This window comes from Silene latifolia, chromosome Y (genome assembly GCF_048544455.1).
Source record: "Silene latifolia isolate original U9 population chromosome Y, ASM4854445v1, whole genome shotgun sequence".
Lineage (NCBI taxonomy): Eukaryota > Viridiplantae > Streptophyta > Magnoliopsida > Caryophyllales > Caryophyllaceae > Silene > Silene latifolia.
In genome coordinates this window covers 362586373-362612618 of record NC_133538.1, presented here as the reverse complement: position 1 = coordinate 362612618, position 26246 = coordinate 362586373, and the positions used below count along the sequence as shown (strand labels likewise).

Here is a 26246-nt window from a genome sequence, read left to right as displayed (position 1 = left end):
TTGTCCTTTCTTGTTTGATGATTCTATGAATCATAGAAGGTGAGATGCAAGCCGGCTATGGTTGATAGAGTTTGGATTCCTGGATGTTATGTGATTCACATGATAGTGTAGTATGAGTCGGTCTAGTATTCACATGCTAGGACTCTGTGTTGTTATATTGTTGTTCACATGATAAGCACGATTGTCTAGCATCTATATGCTAAGGCTATGTGTGATTCGTATTCATATTCTTATGTTTACATGTTATATTAATTATGACATTTCGTGGCTGGGAGAACTCGAAGTTACTCCCCACTGAATTGTGGCTTTCGTGTTTGTATAAAATGCGATTGACAGGTTGATGATGTTTAGATGGGGTACATGGACGAGCTAGCGAGGAAAAGAACCTTGGACCTAGTTTGGTTATATTTTGTAGTAAACTTTTAAACATGTGGTTGTGTTTATATTTTGGAGGGACATATGTCTCCCTCTTTTACTTTGGTTTGTATCACTTTATTCACGCGACTTTAGTAATGTTATGTAAATTAGTTTGTTGTTATACTTTATAATTTAGTGAATTCTAAGACGGTTATAGAGAGAGAAAGCGAGTAGAGAGAGAAAGCTTACATTTTCGCAGATTCTTCAGCAATGGCGAGAAATCGTCGAAATGTAAATAATACTAATACTCCACAAAAACACAAAAATACTAGTACATCAACTAATAAACACAAAAATAGTAGTAATACGATACATATTACAGAGTTACGAGAGATTGTTGCTACTGCGAGTGCAGCTGAAAGTTCTAAGACTGCGGAACTTCGTTCGTTCAATCTGAGCAAGGAGGTGAGCGCGGTTCCTGAAATCACTGTTACGCCTGAAACGGAGTGGGAAACAGTTGGCGCGAAAACAGGAGCACCATTGGAACAACCTCGCGTTATAATTGAAACAGGGGACGTCCAAGGTGAGCTTGAGTTTTGGTCTTCGTCTGTATTCTGCTTTGTTTTGGGTGCTAATCCTCCTAATCATGTTATGGATGGCTATGTGAGAAGAGTATGGAAGGATTTATCGATTGATAAAGTCGCTTTTCAATACAATGGTGTATGTATTGTTCGGTTTTCTAAACAAGAAGATAAGGATACGGTACTTCAATCTGAACAGTTGTTTTTTTGATAATAAACCTTTTATTATTAGAGATTGGCAACCGGATGTGAAGTGTGTGAAGGATAAGCCTGATTTGGTGCGAATTTGGGTGAGATTGTATAATTTGGATCTTAAATTTTGGGGGAAAGCTTTACCTAAGATTGTTAGCATGATAGGTACTCCTATCAATCCTGATCGTGCTACTGAGAAGAAGGAATACTTGGAATATGCTAGATTCATGGTGGAAGTGAAAATGGGACATAATTTACCTGGTATGATAGAATTCATTGATGATAAAGATGTGATACAGAAGCAGGCGGTTTCTTATGAATGGAAGCCCCTTGTGTGCTCTCAATGTACTAGCATTGGACATGATGCAGCTATGTGTAGGAAGCGTGCAGATGAGGTTCGTAAGAAGCCTGCTCAGAAAGTTTGGAGGCCTAAAGTTCAGGTTCCTGTGAAACCAGCTGTGAAACCAGTTGTGCAACCAGTTGTTGTTCCTGTGCAGGTTGTTGAGTCTGTGCAGGAGACAGTGGTTATGCCAAAGGTTACTCCTCCTGAGATGATTACCCCCATCCCTTTCAAAAGCAAGAAAATGGCCTCACCAGCTAGTTTGGTCCATCGTCTGTCTAGATTTGGGAGGGGGAACAGTCAGGGGGGGGCCTACAGTGTTAGAAGTTGTACAACAATCCCTGAGGCAAAGTTTACTAAATAGTATGGGGAAGGGGAGAACACCAATTATTCAAAATGGTTAATATAGGATTTTGGAATGTTCGAGGTATTAATAAATGGAATAAGCAAGGTGATATTAGGAGATTCTTGCATATTAATAAAATTGGCCTGTTTGGTCTGGTTGAAACCAGGGTCAAAATAAAGAATAAAGCTAGAATTCAGGATGGGTTTGGTAGGCCCTGGCAAATAATTGATAATAGTGAGATTAAGGATAGTGGGAGAATTTGGTTGTTGTGGGACTCTTCTCAAATTTTGGTTCAGTGCATTAAGAAGGAATTGCAGGTCATACATGCTCAGGTTACTAATTTGGTGACTGGGTTTGTATGGACCTGCTCGTTGGTGTATGGGTGTAATGCAGACTCTGATAGAGCTACTCTTTGGGAATCTCTGATAAATATGAAAAGTAATACTATTGGACCTTGGCTGGTAATGGGAGACTTCAATAATGTTTTGTTTATGGATGAAAGAATTGGGTCTCAGGTGACTGATGCTGAGGTCAAGGGCTTTCAGAATTGTGTGGATGTGTGTGGTTTGTATGATTTAGTCTCTACTGGTGCCTACTTCACCTGGAACAATAAGCAAAAGGGTGATGCTAGGGTATTCAGTAGGATTGATAGGGTTTTGGCCAATGATGAGTGAATCCTAATTGGTCCTACTGGGTCTGTTACTTTTTTGCCTGAGGGCCTTTATGATCATAGTCCTTGCTTGATTGAGCTAGGAGCTGATATTGAAAGAAGGAAGGGTAACTTCAAGTATTTTAATATGTGGGGGAAGCATGCTGAGTTTGAGAGTGTAGTCAATGATGTTTGGAGACAATCTATTTCTGGTTGTTGTATGTTTCAGGTGGTCAAAAAACCTAAGTATCTGAAGCATCCTTTGAAAAAATTGAATAATGGTAGGTATAGGGACATTGAGAACTCTGCCTTGGTTGCTAAAATGTTGCTGGAAAGTATTCAAAAGCAGTTGCATAATGATCCTAGGAATGTGCAACTTCAAAATGAGGAGAGAATAGCAGCTGACTCTTATAAAGAGCTTGATGATGCCAGGCTTCTTTTCTTAGCTCAAAAAGCCAAAACTCAGTGGGTCAATTATGCTGATGATAACACTAGGTACTTTCATAGTACTATTAAAGCTAGACGTGCCCAAAATAAGGTCCTTAGGATTAATGATATGAATGGGGTGCACTGTACTGAGGTTAATGCCATTGAACATGCTTTTGTTGAATACTATCAGGCTTTGCTAGGTAGTTCTACAAAGGTTACTCCTGTTTGTAGAGCTGTTGTTAAAACTGGCAAGGTTGTGAGTTCTGAGCATGCCAGAGGGATGGTTAAGCAGGTCACTGCTGATGAGATTAGGGAAGCTCTCTTCTCTATTCCAGTGGAGAAAGCTCCTGGTCCAGATGGGTATTCTGCTGGGTTTTTCAGAGATGCTTATGACATTATTGGAGGTGATGTGATTAATGCTGTTAAGGAATTTTTTACCACTGGTAGATTTATTCTGACAAGTTAATGCCACTTTGTGCTCACTCTTATTCCAAAAATGGATTGTCCTTCCTCAGTCCATGACTTTCGTCCCATTGCTTGTTGTAATGTCATGTACAAATGCATTTCCAAAATCATTTGTAGCAGGCTTTCTGGAGTTCTGATGGATATTGTTAGCATGAATCAAAGTGCCTTTATTAAAGATAGAGAGATTGTTGGCAATATTCTTATTTGTCAAGATTTAGTGAGGCTTTATGGGAGGAAAACTTGCACTCCTAGGGCAATGCTTAAAATTGATCTCAAAAAAGCCTATGACTCTATTGAATGGGCTTTTCTTAGAGATATGTTGGTTGCCTTAGAGTTTCCTGAGCAGATGATCCAATGGATTATGGTGTGTGTATCCACACCTTCATTCACCATTTCTTTGAATGGGTCCCAGTTTGGGTATTTTAAGGGTAAACGGGGGCTGAGGCAAGGGGATCCTATGTCTCCCTTGCTCTTCACTCTTTGCCTGGAGTATTTTTCTAGGATTCTCAGAGTTGTCACTGAGAAGCCTGAGTTCAGATATCATTCTCTTTGTAGGGGGTTGAAGCTTAGTCACCTAGCCTTTGCAGATGATCTCTTATTATTCTGCAGAGCTGATATTCCATCTGTCACTATTTTGCTGAGAGCTTTTAGGACCTTCTCTGAAGCTTCTGGTTTATGCATGAATAAGAACAAGTCTGATGTTTATTTGAATGGTGTTAATGACATTCTAGCTACCAATCTTGTCAGGCTTGCAGGGTTTAAGTTGGGGCAATTCCCTTTTCGATATTTGGGTGTGCCAATTTCTTATAAAAGACTGAGTATAGCAGACTGTAGTAGGGTGGTGGATAAGATTGTAGCAAGGATTCGAGGATGGGGAGCTAAACATCTAAGCTATGCTGGGAGGCTAGTGTTGGTTAAAGCTGTCCTTACTCAGATGCATGTGTATTGGGCTAGGATCTTCCTGTTACCAAAAGGAGTGCTTCATAAGGTGGAGAGTATCTGCAGAAATTATTTATGGGCAGGGACTGCAGAGTATAAGCATTCTCCTCCTGTGGCTTGGGAGACCTGCTGCTTACCCAAGGAGCATGGTGGATTGGGTATAGTTAATTGTCATCTGTGGAATGCTGCTCTTATTGGCAAATATGCGTGGTGGATTCATAGTAAAAAGGAGAGTCTCTGGGTTCAGTGGGTTCATCACATCTATATAAAGCAATGTGATTGGTGGTTATATGAGCCTTCTCAGAATTCCAGCTGGGCGTGGAGACAAATCTGTAAGATTAAGGAGTTACTTAAGCCTGGTTTTTTGAATGGTGCGTGGGATGGCAACTACACTATTCAGAAGGGTTATACCTGGCTTCTTGGTCCATATCAGAAGAAGGATTGGGCTCCTATAGTTTGGAATAGAGTTTGTGTGCCCAAGCATAATTTCAGTACTTAGATTTTTGTTCAGCAGAGGTTCTTAACTCAAGATAGGATGAATAAGTTTGGTATTTGTACTGCTGGACTGTGCTACTTATGTGGGATGCAAATGGAAACTCACAGGCACCTGTTTTTTGAATGCCCATTTAGCTTGCAGTGCATGCTGCTACTGCAGGCATGGTTACAGATCCAGTGGCAGGGAGATGTGGTGGCTTGGCTTATTCGGTGGAGATGCTGTTCTTTGCTGAAAAAGCAGGTGGTTATGGCAGCAATATCAGGTCTCATTTACCACATTTGGGAATGTAGGAACAAGTGTAGAGTGGAGCTGTACATTTTGCAACCAACTTGTGTTGTTAAGAATGTTCAGAAGCTGGTCACTTGTAGAGTGACAAGAGGAGATTTTGGTAAGGGGAAGTTGAAATGTATGGCTTGGTTACAAAAAATCAATGTAATAGATTAAGAAGCTTAGCTTGATTGTAGGTTGGAATGATGTATGGTGGATTATGATTGATTTTAATGATATTCACATTTTCACCAAAAAAAAAAAAAAAATTAGTTTGTTAGTATTTGCAGGTTTTGGCACTCTTCATTTGGAAATGTTTGTGAATGGTTTAGAAAAGTTTTTAAAATTACAGGTATTATCTAGTTGAACCAATTACAAACATATCCTGTCAGTTTTTCTGTAGAATTTACGTGTTTATTTAACGCTAAAAATGAGGGTGTCACAGTTGGTATCAGAGCATATTTGCTCCCGACGCACGTTTGTGCACCCCAATATAAATAACTTGACCTTAAAATAACAAACTTGAGAGATGGGTAGGATGGGTAGACTTAGGACCTTATGTTGTAGTCTCTTTGTGATTGCTCTTTGTTAAGTACTAACATGTTTGTTGATTGTCATTTTATAATTGTTGTGCCCTTGGATCAATAACTGTGAACTTATTAACGTGAAGATCAAGACATGGTGCCTATTGCCAGAAATTAAAGAGTTGTTCAACTTAGAAGAATGCTTCTACTTCCTCGAAGATGTTTCTCATTCTTTGTGTACCTTGCCCTGTTCTTTATTTCTTAAAGCTTATCCCTTCTTCTAAATCCTCTTTTCTTTCTCCTTGTGAGACACTCTTGTATTTCCTAACTTGTCCTTTGTTCCTTGCTTATCCTTACTTAACGCCTTTTCATAGCACTATTTCTTTTGAGAAATGTTGACCTTGGTTGGAAATTATGACCTTTGAGGAGATAGTTTGTGTTTGACCCTTAATCCTGGTTTTGAGAGGATGTGATGTTAGAAAGACTTAGGTAAGGTGATGAGACATACTTAGTGATTCTTATACCTAGTTCCTTGACAAAGTGAGTATAATTGATTGGTGGATTCTTTGTGTTAGGAATGAGTTGCCTATGTGATTAAAGTTATAGAACTTGGCTTTGTTTTTTATGTTTGGGATTTGAAAGCTTAGTGGGTTGAGCGTCGTCGCCTTAGGAGTAAACATGAGTTAAGTTTAGGATATGAATTTGGAAGAAAACCCATTTTTAGATGTTAACAATCCCGTATAGATTGGTGATGTGATTTGATGTTAGTTGTTCCTTGAGAACTTTGTTGAGAAATCATTGTCAATTCATTCTTTGGTGTTTAAAACATTGAGGTTGTGTCGAGTGCTTGAGATAAAGAGATGCTTTTATACTTGAGTGGTAGATTTGCTTTAGGGAAATCCAAATATGTGATAAGATAGGTGGAAGAAGTATCTAACCGATTTATCACCCCTTAAGCGAGCGTTTATTTTACCTTGACCCTTGTTTTGGGATTTTGTCGCTTTGTTATGAAGGTACAATACCCTAATAGACGTGACCTTGTTAGAGAGAACCTTAAGTTTTAGGAAGCGTATGGATTAAGCCTTAAAATCCTCTTTCATACCATTAATCGTTTTCCTCCCTTTCGTTCATACCTTGGTTGGATTTGATTCTAAGTATAAAAGTTTACTCGTTATTTCCTTGTCTTGAATACCTCCCTAATTCTAATATCTCTTACTGGTTGTTAACTAGTTATCTTTATTATTCGACTCTTTTAGTCTCACACCCTGACATGTTGCTTAAGTTTCCTCGTTGTCTAAATTCCCTTTTTCCTCGATCATAAGCGTTACCGTTCATACCTCCTTTCCTCGCTTCATCTTGCTCCTCCCTTAAGTTTGATGCTAGTGACCTATAAAAACTCTATCTTTGACATCCTTGCTGACCTTACTTCAATTCTTAACCTATGAAATTCATCGTGGCTCTTTTGATTAGTTAAGTTTGAATCCTTTTAGCATACTTGTATCTATGATGTCTAATAAGTCACTTTTCTATTCGTACAATTTCTAAACAATTTAAACTATCATTTTTGTTTCTGTGTTAAAAGTTTATGTTACTTTTGTAAAACCTTATCTATTATAAGAATTTGGAAAATGAAAATTTGATTTAATTCTATAATTGTTCCTTTAGTATAAACTCATTTATCATGATTTTAATTGCTAAACCCGATATTTCTTTAAATTTTATCCAATTTCTATTAACCTTGAACTATTTATGATTTCTTTGTCAAAGTTTAAGATTACATTTTCAGAAATTTGATTCCCTTTCGAGTTTACAAGTGGAACCTTTATTTCTATTTTGACTTTCTGCAAAAGAAAAATTTGAGTAGATTACCTTTCTCTTATTTTGATTTTAACGTTGATCGGATGTTAGAACTAGTTATTAGAGACGTTTGATAACTTGTTCTATGCTTGTCGGCGAATAGTTTTTGTTTTAAATTTGTCTCTGACTTGGAAAGTTAGCATTCTTGTGTGCACGACAAGAGCAATTCCGTTCCATGAATGAGACTTCTATTTCCATGTATTTTGTGATGGCTTTACCCAGGACTTCCACTGGGAAGAATGCTGTTTAGGTGGTTGTGGACCGATTGACTAAGTGTGCTCGGTTTATTCCCATAAAAGAGACCTGAAGATTAGAAGTTCTAGCTCGTGTCTATGTGGATGAGGTAGTGCGCTATCATGGGGTTCCTAAAGATATAGTTTCAGATCGGGACCCTCGATTTTGTTCTCGTTTCTGGATTGCATTACAGGAGGCCTTGGGTAGTAAACTATTGATGAGCACTGCTTTTCACGCCGCCACTGATGGTCAAACTGAGAGAACAATTCAAACTTTAGAGGATCTTCTTCGTGCATGTGCCTTAGATTTCCAAACTTCCTAGGAGAAATGTTTACCACTGGTTGAGTTCTCTTACAACAACAGCTATCAAGCCTCCATTAAAATGGCACCATATGAAGCTCTGTACGGTAGAAAATGCCGTACTCCAGTCTGTTGGGATCAAACCCAAAATGTTCCAATGTTAGGACCTGATTTGGTGACCGAGTCCATTGAACAAGTTAAAATCATTCGGGAGCGGATGAAAGCCGCTCAGGACCGTCAAAAATCATATGGTGATGTCCGTCGTCGACCACTTTCTTTTGAGGTTGATGATCAAGTATTCCTTAAGGTGTCACCTATGAAAGGGGTGAAACGGTTTGGCGTAAAAGGGAAGCTGAGCCCTAAATATATTGGACCTTTCGGGTGATTGAAAAGATTGGTCCCTCGCTTACCGTTTAGAATTGCCCTCAAATCTGAGCAAGGTTCACAATGTCTTCCATGTTTCTCAGTTGAGGAAGTACATTAGTGACCCTAGCCATATCATCCAAGAAGAGATTCCTGAATTGGAGCCTAACTTGGCGGTTGAAGAAAGGCCAATCCGGATTCTCGAAAAAGCCACCAAGCAACTTAGGAGCAAAGTTGTACCTCTAGTCCGTGTTCTTTGGCGTTGTGGAAATGTCGAAGAAGAGACTTGGGAGACTGAAGCTCTATGTTAGCTAAATATCCTGAATTATTCTCGTAAGGCATTCCTTTTTCTTGCTCTTTTTCCGCGCTACTAGGCCGTATTTAATCATAATTAGTAAAGATATTATTCTTATTATAGAACTTTGAACTAAAATTTTGAAAAATGCTTTTATGATTTTTAATGATTTTAACATTAATGAGTGTTAAATCTCGTTATTGGAGACGTCTCGATAATGGGTTTTCTCATTTATTGGTGTAGAAATATTTTTATATTTTGATATGAAATGTGGATGTTCTTGTCTGATCAACAAGAGTATCACCGTTTCATTGAAAAGATACCTATATTTTTCTTATGATTATATTATTAAGATGTTGTTTACTATAATTTCTCCTTCTAAGTTTCGAGGACGAAACTTTTTAAAAGGAGGGGTGATTGTAACACCCCGTAATTTCGGACCGTTATTATATTGCGGAAGTAATTTATTAATCAAGTTGAATTTAATATTAATGTATTTGAAGTAATAATAATTCAATGAAGTATAATTCTATTATATTTTGAAGTAAAGTATTTATTTTGATAGTTTCGAAATGTTTAGAAATAGTTTAAACCACGTAAAAACCTTTTATTTCGAAATAAGGGTATATCGGGGAAAATGGCAATTCTTGTGAAAATTGGGCAAACGATTTTGGAAATGGGTCATATGAGTACTCAATCTTCTTGTAAGCTCGTGTTTAAGCACTTTGGCATTGTCGGAATTTGCATTTGACAAACGGTTCTAATTATCGTCGAAACGAGCCAAAACCGACTAATGAAATTCCGCCAAATACCCGTCTCCTCTTCTTCTTGGGTGGCACACCTTTTTCCCCCTCCTTCCCATTTCTTCCAAGGGTTTCCTTTGTTCTTGTTTTGTTCCTCTTGACCACCGAAAATCCACAAAAAAATCAAATAAACTTACAATCGTAATTTCATCATAACTTCTTCGTTTCTAGTCCGATTTTCGCAAAATTTATATTTTCGGAATCCTCTCTTCAAGATCTACATCCTAGTATGTTTTAATTTCAGTTTTCATTATGTCGATTTAAGATGATTTTGGGCATAATTTCGGTTTTAATAGTTATTATTGTGTTTTTGTTGTTTTTAATAGGTGAAGATTATGAGGATGATATAGGGGACTCCTATATAGTAGAGGATGATGGGTAGCTACTGTTTTTAGGGTTTTCTCAAGGGTTATTTTGCCTTTTTCTAGCTTCAGGTAACATATTTCGAGTTACTCGACGAATAAATGTCACATTCTTTGTTTTCTTGTATGATTTTGTGAATGTTATTTGAGTGGTTTATTTCACATGAATATATGAGTTAAGTTCATGTCTTTTGTAAGTATAAGTTCACATATTAGTATGGAAATGATTTGGGAATGATTAATTGATGCTTAAAACGATGTTAAAATGAACAAAAATGGAGAAACGGAGGGTTTGGGGTGGCGGCCCATTGGCCGGCAGAGCCCGTGCGCAGCCCACGGCAGCCACTGGGTTGGCCCGGGTCGGCCCGTTGCTTGTTTTCGCGATTTTTCATGCGTTGTTCGTCGTTTCGGGTTCATTAATGTTATATTTAGTATAAGTAACATATGGGTAATCTTTTGAAATGAATAATGTCAGTAGTAAATATAATGTTGATGGTAAAATTATGCTTATATTGGTACTTTGCACATGTTAGGATAGGTTATGATATGAAATTGTAATGAATATGCTTGAAATGAATTTTATAGCGATAATTGCAATGTTTGGATGATTATGCCGAAAACTGAGCCCTTAGTCCCTTTGGATCGAATCGATGTCATCAATTGTGTGATTGGTCACCGTGATTGAACCCGCACTGCCGCAGGTCGGGGTTGCGGGTAAAAATTCGGTTGGATGAAATTTTTGTGTGAAATGGATAATTGGCCTTATTCTTGTTTTAGGCCATTTATTATGTTTTTATTTCACATGTGTTGTTGGTTGATTTGAATGGTTTCTTATATTGTAGAAACGGCCCTAGATTCCCTGAAACCTTTAATATTGTTAATATTGCTTGAAATGGAATTGGTATTGAATACTTCTTGCAGGTTGCTGTGTTTGTCATAGATAGGCCTTTATAGTCTTTGACGAGTGTATGTTCACTGCTCAATAGCCTTTGTGTTCCTGACTTGGTGGGTTTATATCCCCCCTCGTTACTTATTTTGAGGGTAAGTGGTCAGCTTAAGTACTAGCCAACCCTTTGGTGGACTCCTTAGGGTACTCACATGGTTTTATAAAAATTGTGGGTCTTGGGTGCGGTGGTGTGTATCCGCATGTCTAGGTCTGCGCAGATTTAGTACTAGGGTTGTGTTGTGTCTTGGCCATGTTTTGATAGAACCTCTGAGCCAGGATACCGGTTCGATTACCTTCCCTACCTCGTGGCATAGACTCGAGTTACAGAGTGACTATTGACCGTGCTAAGAACTTATGCCTGTCTTTGATATATTGTCCTTTCTTGTTTGATGATTCTATGAATCATAGAAGGTGAGATGCAAGCCGGCTATGGTTGATAGAGTTTGGATTCCTGGATGTTATGTGATTCACATGATAGTGTAGTATGAGTCGGTCTAGTATTCGCATGCTAGGACTATGTGTTGTTATATTGTTGTTCACATGATAAGCACGATTGTCTAGCATCTATATGCTAAGGCTATGTGTGATTCGTATTCATATTCTTATGTTTACATGTTATATTAATTATGACATTTCGTGGCTGGGAGAACTCGAAGTTACTCCCCACTGAATTGTGGCTTTCGTGTTTGTATAAAATGTGATTGACAGGTTGATGATGTTTAGATGGGGTACATGGACGAGCTAGCGAGCAAAAGAACCTTGGACCTAGTTTGGTTATATTTTGTAGTAAACTTTTAAACATGTGGTTGTGTTTATATTTTGGAGGGACATATGTCTCCCTCTTTTACTTTGGTTTGTATCACTTTATTCACGCGACTTTAGTAATGTTATGTAAATTAGTTTGTTAGTATTTGCAGGTTTTGGCACTCTTCATTTGGAAATGTTTGTGAATGGTTTAGAAAAGTTTTTAAAATTACAGGTATTATCTAGTTGAACCAATTACAAACATATCCTGTCAGTTTTTCTGTAGAATTTACGTGTTTATTTAACGCTAAAAATGAGGGTGTCACAAAAAATCTGAACCACTCAGTAAACGAACAAAATCCTGCACACTCAAAGACTCTACTTAAAAAAAAACTGGCTCAACGAGGTCTTGGACTTTATCTGACCGAAGGTTAAACTCGTGGTTTGATTCAAACATCGATTCGACTCAGACTCGGGATTCTAACGGGACTGACAACGTTACGACTCGATTCCAAACCGGACTGGGTATCACTAATCCCTTGATTGGACCGTGCTTGGCCCATGAGTTTTCTGAACACGCCTAATGTGGCCAAGCTAAGACCTTTCTCATGATTTGAATTGGACAAACATGATTCGAAACCAAAACGTGAGCTTTGGTTACCCGAATGGATCGTGTCCAGGACTCTTGTGGTGTGACAACGGTTGACCTTACGTAGCCAAGATACTACTCAAGACTAGATACATCTCATGCTCGGTTATGGTCCGCGAATAGAATTGGATTGATTTGAAAATGGATATTTGAAAAGCATGTCACATTAAAAGTACATCATTTTGGGCCAAAATTCTAAACTTATTTTGACAGAGCTTCGCTTCGGAAATGTTCTTTTTTTCAAAAGATAGCAAGTTCAAAAGTTCGGGATTGGAGATGGAGTTGTGAATTTTTGAAAATATCGGCTAAAATCGGACAAAAAATTCGAAATAGACGGGTTTGAAAACGACTTTAATTTTTTCAAAAAAAAACAACCGTTTTGACTAAAATTTTTCGAAATGGTTTAAAGCAAAAACCGACTCAGAAAACACAATTAGTCATTCGCATACTATGGATGCTATGCATGAGCCTAGACTCTTCTAAGTCGAGGTCGGTCTTCTAAAATGGGTCATTGCCAATGATCCCACTCCGTTAGGGAACGGCAAACCCACCATACACACTGTGTAATATGGCAAGTAAGCATTTGCTAACCTCTTCAGAACCACCTTGAACTTTAAGTCGGGCATAGTGGGCGTCAATTTTCTACCTTAAGATCGACCCAAGAGAGAAAATAGTCCTCCTAAAGTCTCGTTGGTTTATGCATGCCAAACGAAAAAAAACATGTGCTAGATAATCCTAATAGCCATAATTTTCCTTTTCGAGTTTCACAGTTCCCAGCGGAGTCGCCAAATTATGGACAAGGAAAATTAATCCACGCAATTTTTCTTTTAAACAAAAACATTTTTACATTTTGAAAGAGTCGGCACTGAATTTTTAGATGGAATTTAAAAACCAATTTTAGAGATTCCGTATTCATGTGAGATTACGTGTTAGGAAGTTTTAATAATTTTATTAGAAAAACACCCAACCCCGCCCGTTGCAATAATGGCCTCTACTAATGGAAAATGATGGCTATTTTGGTTATGAGCACATGTGAGAAAATGCAACCGTTGTGTTAATTCATAACATGTAAATTGAGTTTCTAGGTCGTTTTAATGCATATAACTCGTCGAGTGATTTAGTATGTGAGTTCATTCAAAAATAGAGAACGCAAACAAAGAGAGGGATAGAAAGACTTACGCTTAGCATAAGATAGATGACCAAATGTTAGTGATTAACGCTTAAAAACAAGTAGAAAATAACCTACGACACAAGACGTGGTACACGGCCTTAGGCCACGGAAAACGTGCATTTTGGAGGACGGCTCACAGCCTAACTCGACCCTAGGTCGTTCCTCGTATTACTTGCACAACGCTCAATTTTATAGAATTAGACGTTATCCAAGTCTAACTAAATAAAATCAAGGTTTTATTAAAAACATCTGACTCGAGAAATAAATAAGTTAAAACTAACTAAATCTAAGTTAGCCAAATTGACTTATAAAATGAGTTAGACAAAACAGCAAATTAAATACAATCTATTAATTAAATCGAATTCAAAATGTTAACAAATTAATGATGACCGCTATTTACGAAAATAGGATCGTCAAAATTTGAGGTTTAAAGGAGAAAAAAACAAAAAAAAACAAAAAAAAAAGACTAGAAGACTCGTGTTGCTCAACATGGTTTTCGAGGCCCACTCGGGTCAAAAATTATCAATTTCTTGTCATCGAGTGTAAACGGAAGAATGATAAGTATGCACTTCTTTACTAACGAGATATTAGTGGAAGAATTATAGAAGTTGTAAATTTCATTTACATGTTACTTAGTTCATTTTATGTCTTAAAATGTCTAATGGATTGGAGATTTAACAAATTGAAATCAATCGTTGATTTAAACATATTATTTAGCAAGTATTGCCTCGAAAATCGTGTCATGACTGTTGTTAAAAGAAAACGAAAAAAAGAGGAAAATGGCCAAGCAAAAAAAATGTGACACACAGATAGTATAAAAGACCGTTTCACAAATCGAAATAAACTCATTTTAATTAATTGCCCTCTTCCAATACGAGGATATGTAAACGAGCGAGGCATATCGACCACTTCAGATGAATTAAGCCTTTTAAACTCGATTCAACACCGTTGTTTGAACGGTACTTTAACTCATACCCATACTACACTAAATTTCATTTAGTTAAGTTAGACGATAAAATACAAGCGAAAAACAGCATAAAAAAATGCAAACAATCGAAATAAAATAGAGAAAAGAGGGATTATTATGCATCCTCAACCTACATGTATCATTTACAAAGTCTTGTGTCGTAATAGATAGTAGATATTGTCTCGAGGGGCCGTCGTCGACGAATACAAACTGCTTTGCAATCAGGTTTTTCTTCGAAATAAAGGTTGTTTTTCAAACTTGATTTGTGAATTCGTTTCTCAACGAAAATTTGATTTGAAAGATGTTTTGGAATTGTGAAAGAGTGTATATTTAATATATGAAAAAAAATAGTGGTCGTTTTGGGTGTAAGGGCACGAAAAATGAGGTAGACAGGGGGCTGATCACGCTAAAAAAACTACGAAAACAGAGTGCTCAAACACTCTGTTTTTCAAGGGGATTCGAGCAAGGTTTGAGATAGTGTTTTTGAGTGTGGTTCAATTATGGGTGTGACGGTGTTCTTGGTGAGGGCTTAGGTTGTCATTAGGGTTGTCTAAGGGTTTTTAAATAAGGTAGAATGAGAGGTATATATAGGGAGAGGGGTAAGGTTTAGTCCAGTGACTTGGAGAAGGAGTTAGGGTTTCTTGGCTGAAATGTGAGGTGTTTGGAAGGCTCTAGAAGGTTGATTGGGGAAGGAGTCATGGATGAATTTATATGGGTCTTGGCTTGAGAGAAGAGAGTTTGAGACGGATTTGGTGCAAGAAATGGGACGGTTCATGGCTTAGGGAAGGGGTTGCTGAAACGGTTTTGGGGAAGGGTTTTTGTGAGATATTTTGAGTGGTTTCTTAGTGGGAAAGCTAGGGGGCTAGGTTGGAGTTTTGGCCATGGGTGGGAGTTTGAATGGGCACGGGTTTCGAGGCATAGGGACCTTGATTGAGCTTGGGAGGAGCACGGGTTGAGGCTCGGTGTTGGGCTATTTATGGGAGTTATTTAGGGCTGGAAAAATAGAGGGCTTGGAATATGGGTTATGGAGTTCGGACCTAGGATTGGGTGGTGATGGTATTGGGTGAAAGTTTCCCTCGAAATTTGAGCCAAAACAGAGTTTAAATCGAGCTAAAAACCATCGTAAAAACCGAATTTTTCAAATACGATTTATAAAGTGCTTAAAATTCAAAATGATTTATCAAATCAAAGGAAATAAATCCACATTAAATGTTTAATTCATTTCAATAAAATAAGTTTGAAAAATAAACTCAAATTAAAACAATAATGTGAATTTATTTAAAAAAACAAACATTAATTTAAATTTCATTTAAATTAAAAATATCCATCGACGACCTCCATTCTACATCGTAAAACGAGCTACAAATAGTGACAATGCCTACTGAAGAATAAATGTCGTCCTACCATCATCGGGTGTTTGTCGGGATTTCTATAAATGTTAATATCGACTGATACGGGTATCTACAGAATTGCATACGTCTTTTCTAGCAACTGTGATTTCAAGTTATATTATTTCCGTTTTATACAAGTATGGTTACTTTACATCAATTTCGTGCATAATCATAATTGTTAGAAGAGGTGATGATTGCTTTAGTTAATTGTTGTGCTCAAACATGTTGGGAGTGAACTTCAAGGACGAAGTTCCTTTTAGAGGGGTAGATAACATCGCGGCAAAGAACTTGCAAAACTTCGCAAAAACTTCTTTAAAAGGGTTGCTTTTAATTCTTTAAACCGTTGTTCTAATAACTTTTAACCATTGCTATTTGAACTATTTTAACTTCAGCAGCCTTGTTTTCTAAACGATCTAGTGGAAGGGTATGGTAGTAATGTAGTGTTTGGGTAAACGCTGATTTTACTTATGGCAATCATTGGTTTTCTGGTCGTTATAATCATGTTACGGTAACCTTGTGGTGTTAGCCATGTAATGATAATAACTTTATAGTTTATATTTTGGCGTTACTTGATGATTGCATGAGTACTATGTGATCTTTCATGTTGCCTTGTTGCGCTACGATTGGAGTGTGGGCTGAACTTCGGGGACGAAGTTCTTTTTAAGTGAGGAAGACTGTAATACTCGTCCTGTTAGGGACCCGTTGACAGACCTATTGACCATGAGATGCCTTAGTAAGGGAGACTAAGTTGTCATCGTAACGTGATACTCGACCCAGTAGAAGCCACTCGGCCGAGTAACTGGGGTACTTGACCCAGTGCGGCGTACTTGGCAGAGTATGTCTATACTCGATTGATGTGACCATAATTAGCGCACATTTAGTCCCCTAATTGAGCCTATTTTGCATACTATTATAGCATTTTATGGCCATTTTATCCGTCAAAACCTTCCTATTTGCTTTTCTATCGCATTTCATATGTTTTGTAGAAAAGAAGATAGTAAGGCGGAAATTCCCGTCTTTCGTGCATATTTGGAAGCTAATTGATGATATTAGATGGACTAGTATGAAGAGGAGGCAAGAATGATGACCAAGTATGTAGGAATAAAATGTATATAGAAAGATCAAAGGGTTAGAAGTAAGGAGGAAAAGCAAGGAAGGCATTGCATGAAGAAATTGCTCGGAACCCAAACCAAGAGATGCTCTTTTGGCTCTGAAAATATGCTAGATGGAACGGCGTCGAAAAAACAAGCGATCTAGGCTTTTGAATCACTCCAATAGGAGTCCGGATGAGAAAATGACGTCCGTTTTACAATCCGAGCTCAAACAAAGAAGCTGTACAGCAATCCGCGCGTCTTACGCTGAAGACGCTCGTCCCCTATAATCCGCTCGGATTGCTCCAAATCCGCTCGGATTCCCTTGGTACAATCCGAGCGTCTTGCTCCAAATCCGCTCGGATTCCCCTCAACAATCCGAGCGTCCCTCTCCCGAATCCGCTCGGATTGCACCGCCCAAATCCGGCCGTCCCGACCCTAATCCGCCCGGATTCCGCACCAAGACGGATTTCATTCTTCAAGCTACGAAAAGAGAAGCCCTTCTCTCAGAAAATACCGGGTCCTCCTTGCTCAACTTAAAAAGTGTAATTACTAGTTTAGCCCTTAGTTAACCCTAATGCATCCTCCCTAATTTCCACTATAAATACCCCATCTTTGTAATTAATCAAGCATGTTGTTTTTGGGTAGAAAATCCTTCTTTAGATTAGATTAGGAGTAGATTAGAATAGATTACTCTTTAATCTTTCCACAAATTACACATTAATCTCTCCTTAATTATTGTTCAAGTTTATCATTCAAGTTTATTACTGGGTAATTGAAGATTATTGGGTTATTATTGGGAGATTGACAACCTTCCATCAATCAATCAAGTTTCTTCTATTATTCTTTGCTTTATTATTTGGATCATCTAAAGTTGGTATAATTCTTTTACCCTTTTACTCTTTATTGTTCATTTCTTCATTCCATTATCATGTTTATACTTGTTATGATGATTGACACCATTAATGATATGTTTCCCATGATAATGAGTGAGTAGTTTCTTTAGCTAGGATTAATGGGTAATTAGGGGAAACCAACATGGGATTGATTCATGCTTAATCTAATATGTTCACATGATTAAATTGCTTGCTTGTTGTGATGTCAACTTTATGCACATGTTATGTTTGATGAAATGCTAAGCCTATGAATCCTTGCATTTACAACCATCTCTTATCTACTCAACTTGACTTGTAAGATATAACCCAACTCGAGTCTTGTTAGACCATGCATAGAAGTTGAATAGGAGGAAAGTAAGTCGACTTGTAGGTGTTGTACAATCTAATCGATTCGCCAGGGACCCAACTCTTCCTATGAACCGTAAGACATAACCCAACTCGGTTCCTCCACAACACTAATTGCTTGCATATAATTGTAAACATGTTTGTATGATCAACACCATGAATCCCCCATGACCCCATGATATCCTAGCACTTTTAATCATTTGTTTACATCTTTCCTTTTATTGCTCGTTTTACCTTATTGCTTGCATTAGCCTAGAACACAACTACAAACCCCATCAATTGTGACACTAGCATAAATTGAGATAGATAGACTTAGAACCCAAAGCACACCGTCCCATGGATCGACCTCGACTTACCGCTAACTAGTAGTTTGTTGAGTATTATAAATGTGTTTGATTGGATGAGTGACGACATCGTGCCACATCAAAATGGCGCCGTTGCCGGGGACGGTGCTATGTGATTAAGTTCTTACTTGTTTGTCTATTTTAATTGTGCTTTCACCTTGAGGAACTTGTTTCTCAAGGATTGTTCTTACCGTTTTTGTGTAGTTTCCATGCTTGTAGTTGTTTCCTTGTCTTAGTGATGATGACTCAAGACTTGACATATGGAGTATGTGGTGGATCTTTTGAGTATGACTATGGGTATGGGGAGTTTGAGGAGCAAGTCAACACAAACCTACCTTATTATTCGTACAATGAAAATCCTAACTACTACCCCAACTTTTCCCACCAAAATCACCACATCCAATACCAACAACAACCATCCACCCAATACCCACTTCACAATGAATTCCAAATGCCACAATACAACCACTTTCACACCTACCCACAACAAGAAGATGAACCCATTGAAAATGTGATTCTCCAAATGATGGGAGATCAACAAAACTTCATAAAACAAATGCTAGAGGAGAGCCAAAAGAGGGACAATGTTTTTCAAGGCATTGTTGCCCAATGTGAGGAGTTGGAGATTCAAATTGCCTAAGTGAAAGAATCCCAAGAAACCACCCTTCACCACTCCTTGGACATTGACCATGAATGTGAGTTTGAAGGAGTTACCTTTGATGAGAAGTGGGAAGAGCCAACCTCTTTGGGCTCTTGTGAGTATGAAAGTGTGGTATTTGATGATGAAGACATGAGGTTGAGTAAGCCAAATACTCTTAGCCTTTGTGAGTATGAGGGTGTGTCATTTGAAGTAGATGTTGAGGTGTTGGAGAATGAGTTGGTGAAGAAGAGTGAAGCCCCTATTTATGATTCATATGGAGAAAGTGATGATGATGCATCTATGGAAGAAGATGATGAGGGAAATATGGACTCAAATGATGAAGGGAGTTATGGGATTAGCTTTCTTGAGGAACCCATCCTTGAGAAGTTTGAAGATTGCTTCGATGAAGAGGAGGAATGCCTTCATGAGAACCTTTTCGCACCCACTATGGAGCCCATGATAGTTGGAGATGACATTATGGACCTTCTCACGAAGGTCAAATCGTCATACAAGAATTACTTAGTGGTGAAGCTCAAAGAAAAGGTTAAGAAGGAGTCTTTATGTGGAAATTTGGCATCCACTATCCCAACTCCTAAGACATCCCATCATCAACGCCATGAAAGTTCGCCTTCTACCCTTGGAGAATTGACTAGTCCAAGCATTTGTGTCATCAAATTTGGAAGAAATAGGAGCTACCGGAAAAGCCCCCATGACAAGAATCTCAAGTTTGCTAGTTTTAAGAGTCGGGAAGGCCATCATCACAAAGCAAAAGAGAAGGGGAAGGAGTTCAAAGGGAGGTCCCTCATGGATTGGCCCTACTCTATTTTGCAATGGTTCAAGACTTATTCATGCTTACTTGAGGACCATTTACAAGCTTTTGACCAACTATTGAGAGCATTGAGCTCCATGGATAATGGAACTTGAATGAGTTTGGTGGAGTCCTATCTCAAACCACCATTTGTAAGATATCCTTTCCTTTAACTTTGCATTACATTTACACTTACATTTAGTTATTTACATATATCTTGCATTTGTATTATATATCATATTGCATTTACATTAGTTAGTTCATATAATATAGTTGCATTGTAATATAATTCATGTAGATAGTTGCATATAGACTAGAATTCATGCATAGTCACTAATGACCAATCCTATTCTTTTCTACACTAGAAATAGTGCTTAAATCGGTTTGGGGAGGTTTGATCATAAGTGACTTAAGCATTTATCATGCATCATATAGTATAGTTTAGATTGCATTCATTTGTGATATATGTCATATAGAATTGCATTTAGTTAGAGCATTCATTCATTCACACCATATCATTGCATTTGTACTTTATTTCAAAAAAAAAAAAAAAAAATCAAAAATCCAAAAACATGTATTTCTTTTTCATTCCTACTCCTACATGTACATTGAGGACAATGTCCAAAATAAAGTGGGGGATGGGAATTTATATTCCAAAAATGCATAAAAATTGAAAAATTTGAAAAATCACAAAAATATGTCTTTTAATTTCATAAAAACAAAAACCATAAAAATTTGAAAATTTGAAAAATCCAAAAACAAGTTCATTTCCTTTGTAGTGTAGACTTGTATATATTTTTTTGTATATATTGTGTTTGTTCATCCTTTTTCACATTGATTGACTACGCCACATCCGAGACATGAGGATATTGAAGACCGCATGGTATGATCTTTCCAATCTCCTTTTTCCTCTTTATGTTAATGACTATGTGGCTTTATTTTGATTGATGCGGTATAAATAATGTGAATTTAGGACTTGTATTTAGATTATTTGGCATACTAGTTGGTTGAAGCATATGCATTAGGATGTTTATATGCTAGTTGCATCATGGCATGTAGTTTGCATGGTTAGAAAAATTTTGCGAAACCGTCTACTTGGGAAGCTTGACAAGTGTATATAGGCCCTAGTAGATGCTTTTTCTTCTTAAGACTTTGCTTGTTAGAATGCTTGTAAAACACCCTAGGATGTGTCATGCTAGTATCCTTTGACCCATGGATTAAGGCCTAGTCAAGAGTACCTTATGGTGTGATAACTCCTTGGCTACCGTTTATTCCAAGGTGACCCTTGAAACCATGCATCCATCCATCCATCATCCATGTTCTACCATATTTTTGTCATCAAAGGGAATGGGCACAAAAAGAAAATCAATTTGAGTTCAATGAAAAGTGAAAGAAAAAGTTTGCAAAATGCATCAAAAGAAAAGAGGAGCAAAAATAGACTCCTAAAACTTCAAATATAAGCCACCCTCACTACATATGGGGTGACTTTGAAAATGTTCAAAAGAAAATGCAAAAAGTTGTCAAGTGTTGAAATTGCCAAAAATCAAAAAAGAAATGGCAAGAAAGTGTTCTCAAATGTCAAATGCCAAATGAAATTGGGGGAAAAACAAAAATGAAAGCAAACTCCCAAATGAAACTCAAATTCTATCGGTCCCTTTATCCACCGTATCCATTTTTGTGCATGGTAGAGAGGGGACGACCCTTCTTCTTGTCTAGGCAAGAGGGGGAATTCCGCGATCCTCCAGTGTTTCTAACGCCATAGGGAGTCTACTCTTGACAAAAGCATTTAACGATTGAGGACAAAGGTACCCTAGCTTGACACATTTTGGAGGTGATTTATTGGTATCCTTCTAGGCTTAGTAGTTTGAACAAATTGCATCTATGAAGGATTGTGTACCCTTGAATTGCTTCCCTTGTAGGTAATTTCCGCCACTTAGATGAGGAAAGTGGCTATTCTTTTGTAGATGCATCCATTACTTGATTTTGTGTGCTTAATGATTGGATGTGTCGCCATTTTGGCAAGACCCACCTTGCCTTGCAAGAAGGCATCCTACCTCATGGTTGTCTTGTTGTGAGTTGAAGGGGCGGAGTGAGACCCGCTAATTGTCTCATATCGGCTATATTATTAGGTTAGTTTAAATAAAGGTCTAGTTTTAGTCACCTCTTTACTCGGGACGAGTAAAGGTTCGGTTTGGGGATATTTGATGTGACCATAATTAGCGCACATTTAGTCCCCTAATTGAGCCTATTTTGCATACTATTATAGCATTTTATGGCCATTTTATCCGTCAAAACCTTCCTATTTGCTTTTCTATCGCATTTCATATGTTTTGTAGAAAAGAAGATAATAAGGCGGAAATTCCCGTCTTTCGTGCATATTTGGAAGCTAATTGATGATATTAGATGGACTAGTATGAAGAGGAGGCAAGAATGATGACCAAGTATGTAGGAATAAAGTGTATATAGAAAGATCAAAGGGTTAGAAGCAAGGAGGAAAAGCAAGGAAGGCATTGCATGAAAAAATTGCTCGGAACCCAAACCAAGAGATGCTCTTTTGGCTCTGAAAATATGCTAGATGGAACGGCGTCGAAAAAACAAGCGATCTAGGCTTTTGAATCACTCCAATAGGAGTCCGGATGAGAAAATGACGTCCGTTTTACAATCCGAGCTCAAACAAAGAAGTTGTACAGCAATCTGCGCGTCTTACGCTGAAGACGCTCGTCCCCTGCTATAATCCGCTCAGATTGCTCCTAATCCGCTCGGATTCCCTTGGTACAATCCGAGCGTCTTGCTCCAAATCCGCTCGGATTCCCCTCAACAATCCGATCGTCCTCTCTCCGAATCCGCTCGGATTGCACCGCCCAAATCCGCCGTCCCGACTCTAATCCGCCCGGATTCCGCACAAAGACGGATTTCATTCTTCAAGCTACGAAAAGAGAAGCCCTTCTCTCAGAAAATACCGGGTCCTCCTTGCTCAACTTAAAAGTGTAATTACTAGTTTAGCCCTTAGTTAACCCTAATGCATCCTCCCTAATTTCCACTATAAATACCCCATCTTTGTAATTAATCAAGCATGTTGTTTTTGGGTAGAAAATCCTTCTTTAGATTAGATTAGGAGTAGATTAGAATAGATTACTCTTTAATCTTTCCACAAATTACACATTAATCTCTCCTTAATTATTGTTCAAGTTTATCATTCAAGTTTATTATTGGGTAATTGAAGATTATTGGGTTATTATTGGGAGATTGACAACCTTCCATCAATCAATCAAGTTTCTTCTATTATTCTTTGCTTTATTATTTGGATCATCTAAAGTTGGTATAATTCTTTTACCCTTTTACTCTTTATTGTTCATTTCTTCATTCCATTATCATGTTTATACTTGTTATGATGATTGACACCATTAATGACATGTTTCCCATGATAATGAGTGAGTAGTTTCTTTAGCTAGGATTAATGGGTAATTAGGGGAAACCAACATGGGATTGATTCATGCTTAATCGAATATGTTCACATGATTAAATTGCTTGCTTGTTGTGATGTCAACTTTATGCACATGTTATGTTTGATGAAATGCTAAGCCTATGAATCCTTGCATTTACAACCATCTCTTATCTACTCAACTTGACTTGTAAGATATAACCCAACTCGAGTCTTGTTAGACCATGCATAGAAGTTGAATAGGAGGAAAGTAAGTCGACTTGTAGGTGTTGTACAATCTAATCGATTCGGCTCCGGGACCCAACTCTTCCTACGAACCGTAAGACATAACCCAACTCGGTTCCTCCACAACACTAATTGCTTGCATATAATTGTAAACATGTTTGTATGATCAACACCATGAATCCCCCATGACCCCATGATATCCTAGCACTTTTAATCATTTGTTTACATCTTTCTTTTTATTGCTCGTTTTACCTTATTGCTTGCATTAGCCTAGAACACAACTACAAACCCCATCAATTGTGACACTAGCATAAATTGAGATAGATAGACTTAGAACCCAAAGCACACCGTCCCATGGATCGACCTCGACTTACCGCTAACTAGTAGTTTGTTGAGTATTATAAATGTGTTTGATTGGATGAGTGACGACATCGTGCCACATCATCGATCGAGTACCTCGTCTGACAGCATGTTATTATAAAACGCGATGACTAAAACATAATTCATTTCAACGTTTCAACTTATCATTCTGAACCTAATCTCTCTACCTCTCCCAATTCTCTCATCTCACTTTACACATCTTGGGTGGCCTTGAACATTAATCCAGGTAGGGAGAAATTCTATGCATGAGGTCATCGAGTCGGGTTGTCGCGGCCATCGGCATCGATTGTTCTTCAAGTTGAGTTTGTGGTTTTTTTTATAGTAGATCTTGGATAGCTTAGTGATAAAGTATGGTTGTTATTTGTAGCATACGATGTGGAATCTTTCTTGACGTGTGGTGATTGATACGTTATATGGATTTGCGGAAAGGTACGGTTTCCCTACTCATTTGATTACATAATTGGTTATAAGATGGCATTTGTATTGATTGATTGGTATTATTATTGTGATTATGGTTGATTGTGATATGTCTGGTTATTGGTTACTGTTGGTGAAGCTATTTTCAGGAGATGGTCTTCACAACCAAGTTCGCCCCTTGTGGCTCCCGTCACAAGGAGGATGTGCACATTAATGATCTGTGTTCTCTCTTTGCGATGAGCGGGGTTTAGGTGTTGGAATATGTGTCCTCCGACAATAATGCGATCACAACTGTTGATCATGATGATCACATGTTTAAGTCTCATTTTAAAGAATACAATTGGGAAGTATTTTACTGTCAACTGGTCAACATATATCGGTAATGATTGGCTAACTAGAGTTTGACATTACTGTCGTGCGACGGTGGTGATCAGTTGATCCCCTAGGTCATACCTAAAAGATAATACTCTTAATTGATCATTTAATTATTCGTATAACGTTACGAGTTAATTAAAAATAATTGACGGATATTTTGGAAGAAAATTTACGTATCTCACTATAATCTGATTAAATAAGATACGGTCTAGGAAAGAACAAAGGGGCTTTTGCTTAAACTTTGATCATTTCACTACATGCTTTAGTGTATGATTTATAATATTCATTCTATCATCCAATATTATTTTTAGAGAGATAAAAATAATTTTTCTTCCTTCTTCTTCCTCTTGACCGAAATCCAAGAGGACCAAAATATTTTTGGGTCTTTTATTTAAGATTAATATTATTCTAGTTTTGATAATACTAATTTTATGAAGGGTATTTCTTGGGTATTAATCCTTGGGAGAGATCCTACACTTGGGTCTTTGTTCATCCATTGAGGAAAGCACATGAACAAGAGAGAAGGAGATCTCTCTTGTGCCCTTATAAACCGAAAATCACAATGTAAGATGAACATTTCTTCTTTATATTGTTTATTAGTTTGCATCCATAAGATCATTTATTAATTTTATGATAAATTAAATTGGAACATATATGAATATATTAGTATATAGATCTACTTTTCCTTCAATTGGTATCAGAGCCATGGTTGTTTGCATGCAAATCGGTTAAAAGTTTTTCCGAGTTATAAAGATTAACATATAAAACTTGTATAATTTGTGTTATTATGATATATCACGAAATTAATTTATGCATGTTAAAATTTCTGGTCCTAAAATGTTTTTAGGATATTTTGGTTATTTTATGGATTTTTGTTGTTCGTATTACATAATAATGGCATTAAAATATGATTTTATGAGTATAAATGTCATTTTCGGACTAAAAATAGCTAAACTTCTAATTTTCCAGTGATTTTTGGATATGTTGTCACATAAATTATTTTGAGATAACCTGTGAAGTTTCATAATTTTTGGACTTCTTATGCTCAAAAAATGGGATTTTCATTATTAAAATCGATTTTAGGTGGAAAATAGGTTAATATGAGATAAATTTCGAATCTGGTCATAGAAATTTAGTATGTTGTCACATGCAATTTTACAAGATGTGTGTAAAATAATAGGCTATATTGAAGTCTTTTTGCATGATTTATGGATTTTTGAAGAAAAATGGCATGAATAGTGACTTAATTAGTGAAAAATTAATAAAACATACTCCATGACTAAGGAAAAATGTCCAATGTTGCATTTTATTACCTTTTTCAGATCTAAAATTGAAAAATTGGTGTATATAATTTTTCTCATGTTTTTGTGTTTTTAATTAAAACCGATAAACCGCAACATTGTTTTTCCGGAAAAATTTCGAAATTTTTAACCTAGGTTTTTGAACATTATGAGTGTCATGGTATTTTTGCAGAATGTTCATGAGTTTAAATTTTTAATTTTGAATTTATTTGAAATTTTGTGATTTATTTGAAGTTTATAGCTTATTTTGTATTTTTGGTCCATTAATGAACAATTTTTAGAAATATGAGTTAATTATGGTCAAATAATTAGTG

At 37.2% G+C, this 26246-nt stretch overlaps 1 protein-coding gene across 1 annotated transcript; it reads left to right on the top strand.

Annotated features, from left to right (window-relative positions):
- The first annotated feature begins 1866 nt into the window (after positions 1-1866).
- Positions 1867-2490, top strand: LOC141631738 (uncharacterized). Its single transcript, XM_074444366.1, has one exon. It carries the CDS (start codon positions 1867-1869, stop codon positions 2488-2490), a length of 624 nt encoding a protein of 207 aa, XP_074300467.1.
- Positions 2491-26246: the final 23756 nt, after the last annotated feature.

Excerpts from the sequence above, each read along its gene's own strand:
- LOC141631738 (XM_074444366.1), top strand. The coding sequence starts at position 1,867 with ATGGTTAATATAGGATTTTGGAATGTTCGAGGTATTAATAAATGGAAT.